This window comes from Osmerus mordax, chromosome 4 (assembly GCF_038355195.1).
Source record: "Osmerus mordax isolate fOsmMor3 chromosome 4, fOsmMor3.pri, whole genome shotgun sequence".
NCBI lineage: Eukaryota > Metazoa > Chordata > Actinopteri > Osmeriformes > Osmeridae > Osmerus > Osmerus mordax.
The window spans coordinates 12,551,758-12,567,984 of record NC_090053.1 but is presented as its reverse complement, the minus strand read 5'-3'; the positions used below and the strand labels follow the sequence as shown (position 1 = coordinate 12,567,984).

Genomic DNA, 16,227 nt, shown 5'->3' with positions numbered 1-16,227 from the left:
AATGTAATGTAAATGCAAAGGCCCATCATCATGGACTTTAGAAGTTTTAATGTTGACCATTTTATGAGAATGTTTTTTTCTTGTTTTATTGAGTCTGAGAACCTTCTCTTCTATTTGCTGGTTTGGGTCACTTACTTTGAAAAAGAGGAACAGGTTACTGTAAAGGGAATTGTTAGAATGTGCAGTAAAATTGCAGGCACTAATCTAAATGACCTCTTACAACTTCACAAAGTCCAAGTCACAGAGAAAGCCCAGTCAATTTCTGCTGACCAGCAACCCCTTGTTCAGCGAGTTTAGGTTGCTTCCATCTGGTCACAGAACTAATCTGCCAACATGCAGGACCAATCGAGTTAAGACTTCATTTGTCCCTGCTGAATAATATCATGGAATTCTGTTTGTGTGTGAATTGGGTTGATTGTTGATGACAACAGTTTTCATTTACTGCTGGCTGTGCAACAAATTGACCGTCTGGGATAATAAAGATGACCTTGAAAGCATATCTCCATGAAAGTATGTGTAGGAATGGGAAAACTTAAAATAAAAACTATTTGTATTGACTGATTTAGAAATTTCAAAACAGCCACCTCCTTACACATGTCAACTTCTTCTTGACTCCATGTTTCTCTAGAGAGGTAAATGACGGAGGCGCTGTGAGCCAAAGGGGCTGGCTGCGATCTCAGTCCCAATCTAGAGATCCTGCACCGTTTCCTCTGGGAGAGATAAGACCGTTCCTCTCAACAGCTCCTCAGAGGCCCCGGGGCTGCTGGGGCTGGGGTTTAGACTAAGGCTGAAGCCACAGCTAGAAGCCAAGCAGTGAGTCAGAGAGCGTGCCTCTGTATTATGTCTGCTTTAAACAAGCCCCAGAGAAGATTAATGCCAAAGATAACTGACCAATCATTCTGTTCTGACTTTTGCTCCCCCTCGCCCCTTCTCCCATTTGTTAATATCTTCTGACAACTGTATATTTTAGCCAGTGGCAGAGTGGCATGTCCTATCTGCTGTGTAGAAGAATGGAATCTGGCCTTTCTATTCCAAAGTAGGGCATGTTTATTTCAACTGGTAAACATTTTGATATCTAGCGCAACCTTCACATCTGCAAGGCATTTTCAGTCCAACCAAGTTGGTATATGAGAAAGAAAGAGTTGACCGATCCAGACCCGGGTCTGTCAATAACTTGCTGCTGATGAAAACAGTCAGTGCATTACCTTCACTGGTGGCCAGATCTGTAAGTGTTCCGTATCACTATTGACATTGTAGTGCAAAGTTGTCAGATATGGAATGTGGTGATAATGTGAGAAGTACTACAATGGGAGTTATGGGAAAGAGTCCAAATAAAACACCATGGTCTACTTCGGCACAAAACCAGTCTAAACAGCATTGTATAACTTAACATTATACAGCGTTCGTTGCTGTAAAATAAGTATTTGTAAAAAAAAAGTTACAAAAGTAAAATATGCAAATAAACCAGAGTTTGGTAGTGTGTTGTTTTCTGTCTTGGCCAATCACCCTTAGCAATAGGAATGTGACAGCAGATTCATTTCTTCCACTCAATCCATTGGCTTAAACTGACATCCAGCTTATGAACCTGAAAATGGAGGAGGTGGGAAAAGAGGCAGCCATCATGGTTGAGTGGAGTGATCCTGCAGCTCAGTGTGTGTAGAGCTACGCTGAGGTAACATAAGACGCCAGCCAAACTGTGCTCTCTGGGCAGCCGACCAGCACACTGGAGCTGTCCCGTGGTTCACCGGTGAAAAAGAAAGAAAAGCCATCGACCATCTCAGCTAAAAAGTCACTGGCGTAAACCTATAAATATAAATATACAGATACAGATTTTCCCATTCAATTCAATGGGAAAATGTGTCAAAACTTTTGACTGGTACTGCATATATATATATATATATATATGGGAAAAGAGCCTCAATTAATTTGGTCTCTTTTTTTCATACAAGTCTTTGATATATATCATATATATATCTGGTATGTGTGTATGTGTATATATACGTATATATACGTATATATACACATACGTATATATACACATACACACATTGTGTATGTGTATATATTTGATTGTCATTATGTACACCTCCAGTAGGAACCTTCTAGGGGCCATTTCGGTTGAAGAATCATTCAGTTCCTGTGATGGAATGTACGGTGTCCTTATTGAATAAAGCAAGCAACAAAAGCAGAGGTATCTGATGACCTGTAGGAGGTAAAATTGCATGTCTAGGCTGGTCTGGTTACGTCAACCAGAGCCTTACATGTGTGAAAAACGTTCTGATATGGCATGAGAAATGGTGAGAAGTGGGAGAACAATAGACACCTGACAAAAAGGAGGCTTCGTGTAAATGCCACGGCATCTTGTAGAAAACAAGAGCACCAAAGTCAGATGATACCAACCTAGCATACCTCAGTTAGCATGATGGCCAGCCAGCCTCAACACCCTGACTCTACACATATCTGACCCGCTGCACGGCCCCCAGGTGGCTGGCACCCTTAAACGGCAGATTAAAGGGTACAATCACATTACCCTTTTCTATAATCTTATTAGGGACAAAAGCAGCTGTCCCCTGTTTCCCTCTACAACAGAAACCACTGTGAGAGGAAAGGAGCGAAGGAAGTTTCCCACCTATTACCACTGACTAAAGAGGTAATGTTCCGGAGGCTATAGTTGTTACAGTGGTGCTCAGCCAACCCCTTAAATGACACCTGTGCATGTCGTACTTTTAATTGGAATAAAATCGAGAAATATGATGAGTACAACAAAGACAAATAAATACTACCGGTAGAAGAATTCAACTTGGGATGAATACCAGGACAGCGAGGGCTCTTGGTTATTTCCATTTCAATCACGACTAAAAGTCAGCCCTGTCAAAGTTGAAGCCATGAACATGTAATTCTTCTCAATCGACTCAGTCAACTGCTCATGTAATGAGCGTGCAATTGCTTTGTAACACAGCTAATCAAGCATGTCTAGGGCCACCTCTGGACAAATGACAAGCATGTCAGGGGCCTGTTTGAGTAATGTTCCTCCATCCCCTTAAACCCCGAACCATCCCAGCAACCAGCCTTTGTTTCCCTCCTTACTAATTGAGGTTGATTAGGATGACACCTGATAGCAGGACCTTCTCCTGGAATTTCGACTTCCTTCCCCTCTATGCGAGCCAGTGGCGAACATTTGAGGCACAATTTTCTTGAGTCCCACGCTACAGTGTCTCAATTTACCCATCAAACTTTGAGACATTGATCCACATGTGCCAGTCAATGCTGACATTCAGCATTCCTCCACATAAGCCGATGTGGGCGTCCTTCCTCATTTGCCATGCTGTCTACAATCATGCCCAGCGCTAGGAGCTTTCCACCTTACCACCACCACCACCACCCACCAGACTAGGGCCAGCAGGAGACACAACAGGCACATTGATAATCTGAGCATAATGAAGCCTTATCTTGTAGACACAGGATTAGGTTCCACTGCCGCCCAATACTGACAGTTCCTATAGGCAGAAGGGAGATGGGGGAGGAGGAGGAAGGGAGACAGAGACATAATGATACACAGATAGAGAGAGGAAGAGGGGAAAGAGAAGGGACTGAGAGAGAAGTGAGGGGTGAGAAAGAGCGAAACATGTAGATAACTAGCAGTGTAATCCACACAACCATTGTAGCCAGCTTAACCTCAGGATAGCCACAGCAGACCACTCTGTTCTTGAGGACATAGACACACATGGGGGACTGGCCCAACAAGGAACCCCTCTCCATGAGGAGCACACCTGATCCTGGGCCAGCCCCCTGCGACCTGTGGGGCTCTGCCTGGGTGGCCGACAGGCCCGGACAGGACGAGGAGTGTGGGGGATGGGGAGAGTCACTGACCTCTGAATTAAAACGTTTAAACCATCACCAAATCCATAGTGTATACCGGGACAGATGGCTGCAAGGGGGGAAATTAGAGCGAAGGTCAGGTTTCCTTCTACAAGACGGACAGTACTTGAGGCTACAAGAGGTTTGTCTGCACTGGACGGTAATTTGTAAACAAACCAGTGCCTTTTTTTCTGGACATTTCTGGAGTGGTTTTGGCATTCTGTGCATTCTGTTAAGCTTAAGAAGGCTTCACGCTCCTTGTCAGTGGTTATCAAGCGAGAGATCGCTTTCCTCAAACTCGAGGCTCACATTTCCCAACCTCTCCCCGTTGGTCCTATGTGCCCGCTCGAGCCTGACTAGAGCTGTTGACGGCAGTCGAAATCAGACAAACGTCCAGATCAGGTTGAATCTCAGCTTTTCAAAGAGTGAAAATTGGTGTTCAGGAAAAGGAAGAAAAAAATAAATACTAAGCCCCCAAAAAAAGAGAGGTGAGGAGCAAATCCATTTCCTAGTGCTGTCAAACAATCCCTTCATTCACTGCTATCTAAATGACATTTAATTTGATTCTGCTGTTGATCTTTCCGATACCCTGAGTGCTTCCAAGACATCCATTCTGCCTGTCGTGCCACACTGGTAGGGTATGAACTGGGGGAAATCTGATGAGCGGTCACGCATCTCACACACACACACACACACACACTCATACAGACACACACACACACACACAAGCACGTGTGCTATAACGACATCCTGAAATGAAACCTCAGGTAGCAACTTTGATTTCACAGGAGATACTCAACATGTGACATAAGTGGCTACATTGTGTCCCTGTCCACTCATGACAATACTGGATATTTGGCATGGTATCATGAGTTCTCCTCATCTACAACTGAGAGACACTATATTTAAATTATATAATTATATCTTCAGGGTCTAAAGAGTGAGAGGAGCTTCGTGAAGTCTTTCTGCCGAGGCCACATGAATTAGAGAACCTCAGTCATTTCCTCAATACTCCTCACTGACCCCTACTGGGAGATATAGGGACAGGCCTCATGTACACATGGCCACAGTAGGTTTACTCAGACAACGGCTTCGGCCTCCCATCCCAACCTGAAACTGATTAGGACCTGCTCGAACAATGAGCATAATTGCTCCAATCAGTTTAATTGACAAAAAAGAAAAGGGAATTAAATGGTTAACTTTGACTAAGGAAACCAGGAAGGATGCAAGCCTTGTCAGAACCTGAGAAAACACCCCATTAGAGGTCAAATAAATGGGAAATAAATGTAAATGTAATAATAGTGACGGTGGAAGTAGGACACTCTGCAGAGGAGGGGCAGGCGGGTAAGAATCTGGGAGCATTTGCAGCTCACTTTAAACAGATACCTCCCCTCCCTCCCTTCCTTAGCTCCTAGGAAAGATAGGCTCTCTCCTCTCACAATCACAGAGCACCCTCTCGGTGAGCTCAAACGACACAACATCGAAACACAGAATCGAGAACGGATTCCTCGAACACAATTCACATTCACAAGTTTACATACACGGCTTAATTGCCCCCATTTTAACAGTCACAGTAAGACAAAGAAAATCGTTGTGATTTATAACGGCGTGCAAAATAACAGAACAATTAACAAAATGCAGATGAGCCTTCTCTGGTGGAACCTTTTTTTGTTAACCCATGTGGTTTATCGTTGTCTCCTGCGGATCAACATCTGGGACAGAACACAGTATTTGACATTCACCCCCCCCCCCACCCCCCTCCAGTTCATGTTAATAAAAGTTGTCCAAAGTCTAGACACTGAAGCTACCACAGGGTTACACAGGGACATTAGCCTCACACAGGGATTAGCTCATTAATGGAATGGTAACAAGATGGAGAGGGGCTCCCAGGGGGGTGATACAAAAGGAGCTTCTCCACGGCAAACGTTTTTTTTTCTTTCTTTTTTTTGTAAATCACTCTGCTTATCTGGGAGGAGGCGATCAATACAGCTACATTACTGTAAACAGATAATGTAGCGAGCGGGCTCTGGGGCTAGCCTGTGTCCGTCTAGGAGGCCATTACACCACTTGGCCCTCCAGATGAGGCGGAGCGATTAGCGGCAGAATAGTGATAAGTCGCAACTCAAGGATGCGGTCTGTCTCTCAGCTCTGCTGACCTCATCTGACTTCTGTGTTATGAAGGCTGACCTCTTCCACACAATATGGGTCTCCTTGTTGTCATAGGAGACAGGAGGATGTTGGAAATGTTAGTGAGCTTGAGGACATTGAGAACTATTTTAAGGATTGCCCATGTACAAAAAGAGATCAAGCAAGATGGTTTCCTCCTCTTACTCCTAATCTGAGCATGTCAAGTGGATCTCTTAAGTCTATCGCTCCAACACATGCACACACAATGTTAGAGCTGTCACACAATGTCAGCTTCAATTTCCTCTGGATAAGTGACCGAGGGGACTGGAGGGGAGGGGACTGGAATCAATAAACATGTGATTCCCTTTAAAAGCATTATAAATATAAGTAGCATTTGTCCATTAGTGGAGGTTGGGAGACCAGAAAATGCTAATGAATGGGAAGGAGAGGCCATTCCAGTCCATTAGAGAGTCCATGCAGGGAGCACGGCCGTCACGCAGAGGTTATCTACCGGCGAGCCATGCAAACTCCGAAGCCACAACTCAAAAACACCATGCATTCACGATGATGAATCAGACTGATGTGCCTCATTGTGTATCGAGAGAGAACGAGCGCCAAACAGATGACGGAGACACCACTGCCATTTCCATTTCTAAAAGGGTGTTTTGTTATGCGTCATAGGCATCTAGGAGTATTTATTGAGATGAGGCCCGAGCGAACTGGGACTTAACAGGAGTGTGGGAGATGAACTTGCTCACTTCACAAAATCATGAAAACAAAAAATGTGCGTTTTAAATATGGTTGGTGGGGTCAGAGGCAGAGGCCACACAGGCCAGTACAGGGACATTCCCCTCTTATTATGAAAGGTTTAGGGGAGGAGAGAGGCTAGGACTACTGTATGGGAGGAATAGTATGTAACTGTAGAAAGCAGTACTCACTTGAGGGGAATGCGTGGCACAGTGGTAGGGGTGGTGACAGCCGTGGCTACCTGCAAGATCTGCTCCACAACAGACAGTCCTCCTCCAACCTGGAACGCCACTTGATCAGCATTGTTCTGGATGGAGGAATGGAGAGGGGGGGGGAGGAGAAAGAGCGAGAGAGAGAGAGAGAGAGAGAGAGAGAGAGAGAGAGAGAGAGAGAGAGAGAGAGAGAGAGAGAGAGAGAGAGAGAGAGAGAGAGAGAGAGAGAAAAAAAAAGAGTCATCGGCAAGCACAGTCAGTGGACAGGTAGCCAACCGCACCGAGGGAATCACATGGCTCTCACCACGGAGGGAGACGCGTCTCTGTTTCCCTCACCTCCCTCTTCTAAAACGGGTAGTCGGAGTGAAACCTGAAGCAAAGCGATCCCCAAAGCATTCCTGTTAAATCTCAAAAGTGATTTAACAGGAATGCCCCCCCCCCCCCCACTGCAGGGGGGGGGGGGGGGGGGGGCTGTCCAGCCTGAGAGGAGGACAGCCCCTCGACAGAGCTCCACTTAGCATCAGGGTGGTCTGTCCTGACTAACACAGGCTGGGGGAAAGCCAACATGGACCAGCAGAGAACAGTGGAATCAAAAAATAAATACAAATAAAGCTTAGGACATCAATCAAGATAAGGTAGCAGATACCATTTTTTTTGGTGGGCGGGAGAGGGGGAGGCTACCTTAGTAGTGAGTGAGTGGGAGCAGTGAGAGCTGAATGAAAACAAGAAAATAACAACTGCATCTAAAATCAACAGCATAACATGGATAAACCATTTGAGGTGTTTGAATTGAGTTATTTTAAATGAACCAGGAAGTCACATAACTCAGGAAGGCACTTCCTTTCAAAGAAGAGTGCCATGCCCTGCACTGAGAAGAGGAGGGAAGAGACAGAGGTTTTTGGCAGAGGGTCAACTGCTGCTGTTGCTCCTATAAATCACCAGCTCCACAGCCGAGAGCGAGCGGCTGCTATCGGGCGTGTTTGTGCCTGGGTCGACAGAGAGCCATGAGAGGGAGGCGAGAGGGTGCCGATGGAGCCTGTTTCTCACACCAAGCGGGGGGAGTGTACAAGGTGCGCTGGAGGTCACTCCTCTAACCCTAATGAGGTCAGAGAGACACTCCTCACCGGCATGACAGCACTCAAATCCAGACCCTTCACCGGGGTTTTTGTTCCTTAGATCAGCAGACCTGCCAACGAGCCCGGACATATTAAGGAAGTGCTTTGCAAAATTATAGCTAGCGCTTGTGTCTTTCAACTCGCATTGTCTGCCAAGGCACAAGTTCTCGAGAACCGATGACAACACAAACTGAACTGTGGTCGGCTTCAGGGATTTGGGACAAAACGAGCGATAAGCTCTCCTGAGACTGGCTGTGTGGTGAGCTAACCAGCCAATGTGCTGTTTGTGTGAGACACCACCTTCCCTCTTATGAAGGTTACCAGTATCCTCCATTTTCGTAATTAGTATGGCCTAGCAGGGCTGAATCTTGTCTGGGCCCAGGGAAAGAGAGGCAGTTCTTTCATAGTGGCTTATCAACGTTCTTTAAAGAGGGTTAACCAGGGCTTGCCTGGTCTTGGTTGTCTTCAACTACGAACACACACCAGGAGGACTGCCTGGCCAAGTCTCCAGACAGCTATGTTGTTGACAGCCATGTTAGTGGGAAATTATGGGTGAAAAGGATTTGATTAACCGCAAGCTATTTTTGACATTATTTGCGGGTGGTCTAGGCAACCTCAGCATGAACCAGTAACCAATTCTCAAGTTGCCTTATTAGGCCAAAATATCTTTCTTTCAAATCCAGGTCAAATGTAGAGATGATGGGTCATTTCATCAAAAGCCATGAGACATTTACCAGGAATCATGATAGTTTGTAATTAAGAGTGACATTGCTTGCCAATCCAAACACAGAAAACAGGTTGAAACCAAGCAAAAACAACATGACAAATTCCCCATTCCATGTACGGAGGAACCAGTTGGGGTTTTGTCTGGTCACACCCCAACAGACACTCCAAGCACAGTAATAGGATGAAGGACTCATTTTCCTAGAAAGAAAAAGATAGAAAACAACGTTGACACTAAGGAGGTAGAGTGAGAGGGCGGGAGAGGAAGGACAGCTACACTTGGATTATATAGCTGACGAAATCGAAACCAATTATTCTGCTAGGGTGACCATTATTACCCCTGGCTGGTCGGAGGGCCAAGCTGCTGCTAATTCCTGTGGCCAGGGTGGCGGGCTAGGAGACAACACCACTCACCACCCACAGGCCTTTCTAATCAGCTCACATTCAAATAGGGAGGCGGAGGAAGGAAAGCACCCTCCCACCTCTGCAACAGATGGAGAACTACTGGCTAGGAGGTGATTAGAGGTGGGACAGGACAGCCACGCCTCCTTCTAGCGAGCTAGGCCTATATACTACTACAGGAGAACTGGAGGAAACATTCAGAGGTCCAGAATTTGCATGTCGACAGGACGGCTGTTAACGGGTGTTTTGTTTCTGGCGAATGTTTGGAACTATGGGAAAGGGAAACAATATCTGTTGAATGTATTCTAGAACTAGGCACCGTTCACTAGTGATACAGAAGCAAATGGACAAGAGAAACCACATCCAGTTTTGTGAGAAGGCTTACAGTGCTGACACATAGGGAAGGATGCCACTATTTTCACTACACTGAAGATCACCTTTTAAGAAGGTTCCAGTAACTTTCTCATCCAAAGGAGCAGGGGTCTTGTGGGTAACCGTACACAGCATGAAACATGGGAATGTGAAGTGAATCATATTTCTTGTAAAAAGAAAAAAGAAAAAGAAGAAAAAAGAGGTAGAATTTACTGATGATGTGTCAACAAAATAACTTTAACTGCATAATTTATTAAAATAGCAAGATGAAAGATGCAAGAAGGAAATAGAAATAGGGGGTCCTGAAAGGTAGAAAATGTTGGATGATAAAATGTTGAAATTGTATCTTGTCCCCACACCCTCAGGTAAAAACCCTTGGCTGGACATGGCAGGGGAGTTGGGCTTAGCCTGGTCAGCTCCTGACAGCTGACAACTTAAATAAGCTCTCCACTCCCAAGCTCTCACAACAGCACACTTTTTTCAGACAGTCCCTCAAGTGTCACGATCAATGTCCATTTCCAGCTAGCCTTTATTTGAAAGCGGCAGGCAAATATTTTGCTCAGTATGTAAATACTTGCGCTCGATGATAAAAGGTATGCGTTTAAAAAAAGAAATTCTTGAAAGAACGGGGGGGGGGGGGGGAAAACAGTACTCCTCCTAAAAAAAAGACAAATTGGGTTTGACACAATCTAAACCATTAGAGTCCGCAGTGAGAGCTGTGTGCTGGGGTGCGAGACAGGGAGAGAGGACGGGAGGGGCCAGGCAGCAGGGGAGGGGGGAGTGTCGGGTGTTGTCCAAGGAATTAGCAGAGAAAGTGGAGACTGAATCAGATATCGCGGAGAAAAACAAATCTGTAGGTGAGTCAATGACACGAGAGATGCTTGTTAGGTCAAATAATCTAAACGGACCTGACTTCGAGTGACTCAGACACCCCTACTGACTGGGACTCTATTTATTTGACTTTGTCCTGGGATTAGGGGAGGAAGTGATCCCCAGGCTGGTCCACAGGCTGACACACAACACTGGCCCAGGCGGCAATGGGCTTGGGCCCGGCCTGGGCAAGGCTTTAAGGAAAAGTAAAACAGCCCCAAAGTTGTAGAGCACACAAGCCTCCTGGAGTGTGTCACTGTGTTAGCGGAGCTGAATGGAGCAGAGCTCCTGTCGTGGTGACCCCTGACCTCCCCTTGGGAGCTTACGGAACAGAGGGAGGAGCCTGTCTAGGTTAGCGACAGCTTGAGCTAACCCCCCCCCCCCCCCCTATTACACAACTCTGTTTTAGCACCATTCCCTGGCGACCATCTCTCTGTCCCACTCTGGGGAAATTCACTAATAGACACCAACCCCCGTGCCCCCTCCCTTCAAGACCAGACACCATCATCACCCTATCCTCACACACACAGACACTGGACCTTGAGATGTCTAGAGCAATATTGAAAAGGCCGCCCTCTTCGAAACTCTGTGACAGGTGCTCCGAATCATCCTCTTATTGGCCAACCACACTGGGCTTTGTTGTCAATCCTCAATACAACCTGATAAAATGTCACAAAGCTTCTAATTCAGGCCTGTTTTATGAAGGCCTATTTATTCAATTGAGTCCAAACACTGTTGGGAATGTCTGTCAATGAAAGATTAGCAGACACGATGGTATTATCGAACGACAGAGTGAAACCTTGTGATTTTGTGATGAAACTTCATTTTCAACGCATATGTCCTCGGAAATTAAATCAGTTGTCGTATAAACTTGCACCATCTCTGTGCTTGAGGAGGCCAGACAGACAGATATAAATTCTTGCCCGTCTAGAGATGGGTAGCTGCTCCATTAGGAACATGTGGCCAATGAAAACAGCATCAATCTGGCCTGCATTACCCATAACCCAGGGCGAGGGGGATGGGGGGGGGGGGGTAAGAGGATACCCCTCTACGCTGGGACAGTGAGACTGAGAGCCAGGGCCAAACAGGCCACTTCAGTTGTGGCTGCTGCCAGAGGGCTGGCACCTCCCTCCCAACCCACCCCACCCCTCACAGCAGAGCAGACAAGCAGGCCGGCCGGCAAACACACCAACGGGTTCACTAGCCCTAGTCAGGCCGTGTGAGTGGGGGAGAGGCCGCCTGCGAGAGGTAGCCTTCACAAGGGGTCAAGTCAGTGTGGCTGTCAGGAAGACAGACCTTTGGTTTGGTGTACCTGTTTCTCCAGGATGCGGGAGATCTCCCCAAGGGTTCTGTCCAGGCTGGACACTTTGTTGTTGGCCCACTGTCCACTGTCCTGCCCCTGGAGCTGCTTGCCCAAGTCCTTCACCAGTCGCTGGAGTCTGGAAACACAGGCACTTCCACTATGAGTATGAGGATAGACTGGCTGGCTTATCTAGCCAGTGATCATTGCAAATGTAAGAAAAGTGTGGGTGTGTGTGGGGGGGGAAGGGAGGGGGGGGGGGGTGCAACTCCATCCTAGGCCATTTCTTGCATGTCCTTCCCTCTCTATTTTAAATGTTCCTGTCACTCTACCAAACACAGCAGAAATGCCCTGAAATGAAACAAACCTTTTAAAGCAGGCAGGTGTGGGAGGAGACTTACTTGGCCTTGTATGGAGAGTCAGGGACCTGGGTCTTTGCCTCCATTGATGTTTCATACTCCTTTGCCCTGCACAGGGAAAGGAAGAAAAACATTTAAATAACAGGAAGAGAGTTCCAGCATTCAGTGAGAAGGCATTGGGAGGATGAAAAGCCTGAAAAGGGGGGGGAAAAGCCAAGTTAAGTTTGAGTGTTTATTTGCCTTGTCAACCGTTCCCCCTCATAACTTTCCTTAAAATAATCACACACTAATTCTGCAGGGACTTCTTGCTGCCATGTTCTCATTTGGCTCAACAAACTCCTCCTCCTCTCCTCCAGCCACTCGTGTTACAATGGCATATCAAATTATTCATTTCGTTGCCAAATAAACAGTTAGTGGAATGTCACGCTGCAAGTGTTTTGAATATCTGACCTTTCAGGAGGTCATGGTCAAAGGGAGTATTTCCTCGTTGGCATCTGACTACACCAGTCACTCAGGAGGCTGATAAAGAACTACAGAGACCAGGTTTACTAGCGGCCCAGACAGATCTGTCACTCCCAGACCAGATAGGAACTACAGATCCCAGACAGATAATGTGGCTTTACGGTTAGGCGCTGGCTGATAAACTCTAAACACTTTCCGGAAGGAGACAGGTGGACCTTCCCTGAAGACCAGACTCTTAACCAAGCAAGGCTGAGCTCTATTAATCTGCATATTTATGAAAAGTGCCCTTTGATAAAACTTGAATATAAATCTATCCCAGAAAGTGGTAACTTTGTGTGTTTCAACTTCCCCAGGGCATACACACCATTTGTCATCGACATTTATAGATTCCAGTAGATTAATATAGCTTACTGTCTTATCCTAAAGTGCACTATACATCAGCATAAGTGGCACGCATATGGGACAGAATATTTACATTTACATTTAGTCATTTAGCAGACGCTCTTATCCAGAGCGACTTACAGTAAGTACATCAAGTGCATCAAGGAGAGTTCATTTGTAGAAATAATACTTCAACAACAGAAAACATCTCCCAAAGCATATCAAAACAAAACAGACCATAACGATGAGATGCAGAAATACTTGTTCACTGTGATATTCTCGAGACAGATAGAGATGTTGTCTGAGAGACACTGCTGCACACAGGACCAGGAGATGTGAACTGAAGGTCAGACTGTTTATATGTTGTATAACCAACCTCCTCCACTTCCACTGTGGGGTCGGGGCTCCTATTGTTTTATCCCATTATTTAACACGTCCCTCGGACTGGCCTGCATAGGAAGGGCAGACTGGAATCCACATGAAACTGAATTATACCTGACCTGTTTGTCATTCACGATATTACAATATTAATCTCTGACAGGTTTACACCCTCTCAGGTTAAACAGGGAGCCACTGCTGAGCCATTCATCATCTTTAGCGACAAGCCTCAGTAAATGGTACAGGCACTGTGAATATTAGTGACCAGTGCTAAGGAGAAAAATCTCAATTTATACCGCTGAACTAATAATCCATTCAAAACTAGCTGTCCCTTAATTGATCTGTACTGGCCCTTTTTGTTGTTGCATGGCAGCTAAAAACTCACTGATTAGGAGCTGCACTGATCAAAAAAGGAACTTGCTGCCTACATGGATTGAGGCGAAGATACTGAAAGTGACGTGATATAGAGTGTGTGTGTGTGCTGGTAACCCCTCCAGCTCCTCCACTTGCCCAGATGAGGGAACAGGTGGGTTGAAATGAGTAGGATTAGGTATATGACCAGTATGTACTGGACGGAATCATAACGCAGATTTTGGTGCCACTTAAATGCCTGAGCTGTCAAACGCAATATCTGCCCTCTGGTGCTCCGAAACGGACATAAGAAGCATCATTACCGCACATGATCACTAGATCACCTGCCTTCATGTGGTGCCAGAATAATCAGAACAATTATTTCCGACTGAGAAAATTCGCATGAATGCAAGTCGAAACAACAACACGGAAAGTCGAAGAACATGGCAGACCAAATGCCATGCCATAAAAATGTAAAAGAATCGATTTGGCACCGGTATCGTAAAAACCCAAACGATACCCAACCCCAGAAATGAGTAAAGGCGTCCATACAGGGGTGCCTTTGTGTGTGCACACCTCTCTCCCTCCCAGCTCCACTCACACAGCCCCACTCTGTTCCCTGCCAAGGGAAACACATGCAGACAGCTACAGCCCCGACCACTCCTATAGGCGTATCACTGTTTCAAAAGTCCGCAAAGCATCCCCGTCACACACTGACATGCTGCTACCAACACGCAGTTTTGCCACCAGATTTAATTACGAATAATAAAGTTCTATTAAGCTAGCTGACCCACAAAATATGTGGGTATACCTGTGCTCACACAGAGGACAAGCCAGACATGGAGTTTTGGGTGAAAAATGTACAGACACTACAGCATGCTCCAATAAAATGGCTCATTTCCACCCGGCAATGGAGCAGCTCACCTCAGCGCTGCCTGGGGCTTTGTGATATTTATGACCTCTGAGAGCCTTGTTCCTCTGAGTGCTGGTCTGCTAGTCTCCACAGGGCTGGGCCCTGAGTGACAGTGAACAGAGGCAGATCATGCTGTCACTTTCTCAGCTCCAAGTCCATCCACTAGCCAACAACGCCTGCGGCCCTGATCATGAAGAACTGGGGAATAGGGAGTCAGTTGGCTGAACGGTGAGGGAGTTTAAATACACGTTTATTTATCCACGTTTGTAAAATTAAAGGACAAAAATCATATTTATGATGACTGCTGACTCAGGCCAGAAGGCTGGGAAACAGACCAAACCATCGGTTAGGTGTCCATGAGGTTAGAGTTCCCTTCTGACAAATGGGACAGGACATTAGCAGTCCAGGACCTTGGAGGGCTTCAGAGCCAGCTACATGGTACCATACCTGTAGCCCCCCCCCCCCCCTCCACCACCTTCCATCCCTACCCTGTCCCAATGACAAATCCCTCAAACAACAAGTTGGCTCCTCTAAGCGGTTGAGTAGCTCCCTCCCTCCTTCCCATCTGTGACAGGTTACTTCGTTGATTGAGCCAAGACCTGAGATCTGACACATGCTGCCTCCTATTTGTTGATTACTATTGATTTTCTTTGATACTTCATTTAAAAATCAATAACCTGGAGAAAGAAAAATAGGCATGGTTTACACATACCTTAAACATACTATTGTACACTGGAGGGGGCTCCGGTTTTGGCAGCAACATGGCAGCAATTAGGGGGAAAGCTCTTAACAGGTGAAAGCCAGGGGCCTCAGATCGATTCCCAGTTTTCCTCCCCAATCACAGAAAGTGGCCATAAATTAAGCTCATCAGTGTTATTCTGTGGACAGCTAGGATGCACATAACGCCTGCTTGCCATCTCCTTGTCACTCATAAAGCCCTACAGTCTAAGGCTCTCCTGTCACCATTTCAGAGGCGAGGCGAGATGGGGAAAACAAAGAGAGAAGAGGAGACAGAGAAAGAGACATGGAGGGATGTTTTACCTAGAGTTCATGCGTGCTCTGAGCTTCTTAGCCTTCTTGCGTGCTTTCTGCCTCTCCTCTCCGTCCTTGGCACTCTCCGAGGACACAGAGCTGTCCGTCACGATGTCCACTATGTACTTCTTCAAGGAGAGATGCTCCTGAAACACACAACACAGACTGTATGTTACCATCCCCTTATGTCATTGAAATGCAGACAGTGATGATGAATAGAGGTTTGGCCAGCATTGGACAGGGGAGGAAAATAATGTGTGTATATCCTAATCTCACCTGCTGACTAAAGTCCAAGGATGTTTATGTAAATTTAAAATGTACATTTATGCATTTAGCAGACGCTTTTATCCAAAGCGACTTCCAAGAGAGAGCTTTACAAAAGAGCATAGGTCACTGATCATAACAACGAGATGAGAGCCCCAAACATTGCGAGCAGCCAAAACATGAAGCATACATTGTGTAAAACCAAATAAGTGCCAAAGGGAAGAACCATAAGAGCATGCAGTTAAACAAGTTACAATTGAACAAATAAGTGCCAAAGGGAAGAACCATAAGAGCATGCAGTTAAACAAGTTACAATTGAACAACATGAAACTCCCCACAAGAGTGCAAGAGTGTACCTGTA

At 46.0% G+C, this 16,227-nt stretch overlaps 1 protein-coding gene across 2 annotated transcripts in view; it reads right to left on the bottom strand.

The window, feature by feature from the left end:
* Window positions 1-16,227, bottom strand: part of scaper (S-phase cyclin A-associated protein in the ER) — a 56,099-nt gene that overhangs the window by 16,172 nt on the left and 23,700 nt on the right. For both annotated transcript variants that reach the window (XM_067235266.1, XM_067235267.1), the window contains 4 exons: window positions 15,612-15,748; window positions 12,128-12,193; window positions 11,739-11,865; window positions 6,924-7,039 (listed from right to left, as the gene is read on the bottom strand). In XM_067235266.1, the coding sequence (XP_067091367.1) occupies window positions 6,924-7,039; window positions 11,739-11,865; window positions 12,128-12,193; window positions 15,612-15,748 (446 nt within the window). The remainder of the gene's footprint in view (window positions 1-6,923; window positions 7,040-11,738; window positions 11,866-12,127; window positions 12,194-15,611; window positions 15,749-16,227) is intronic.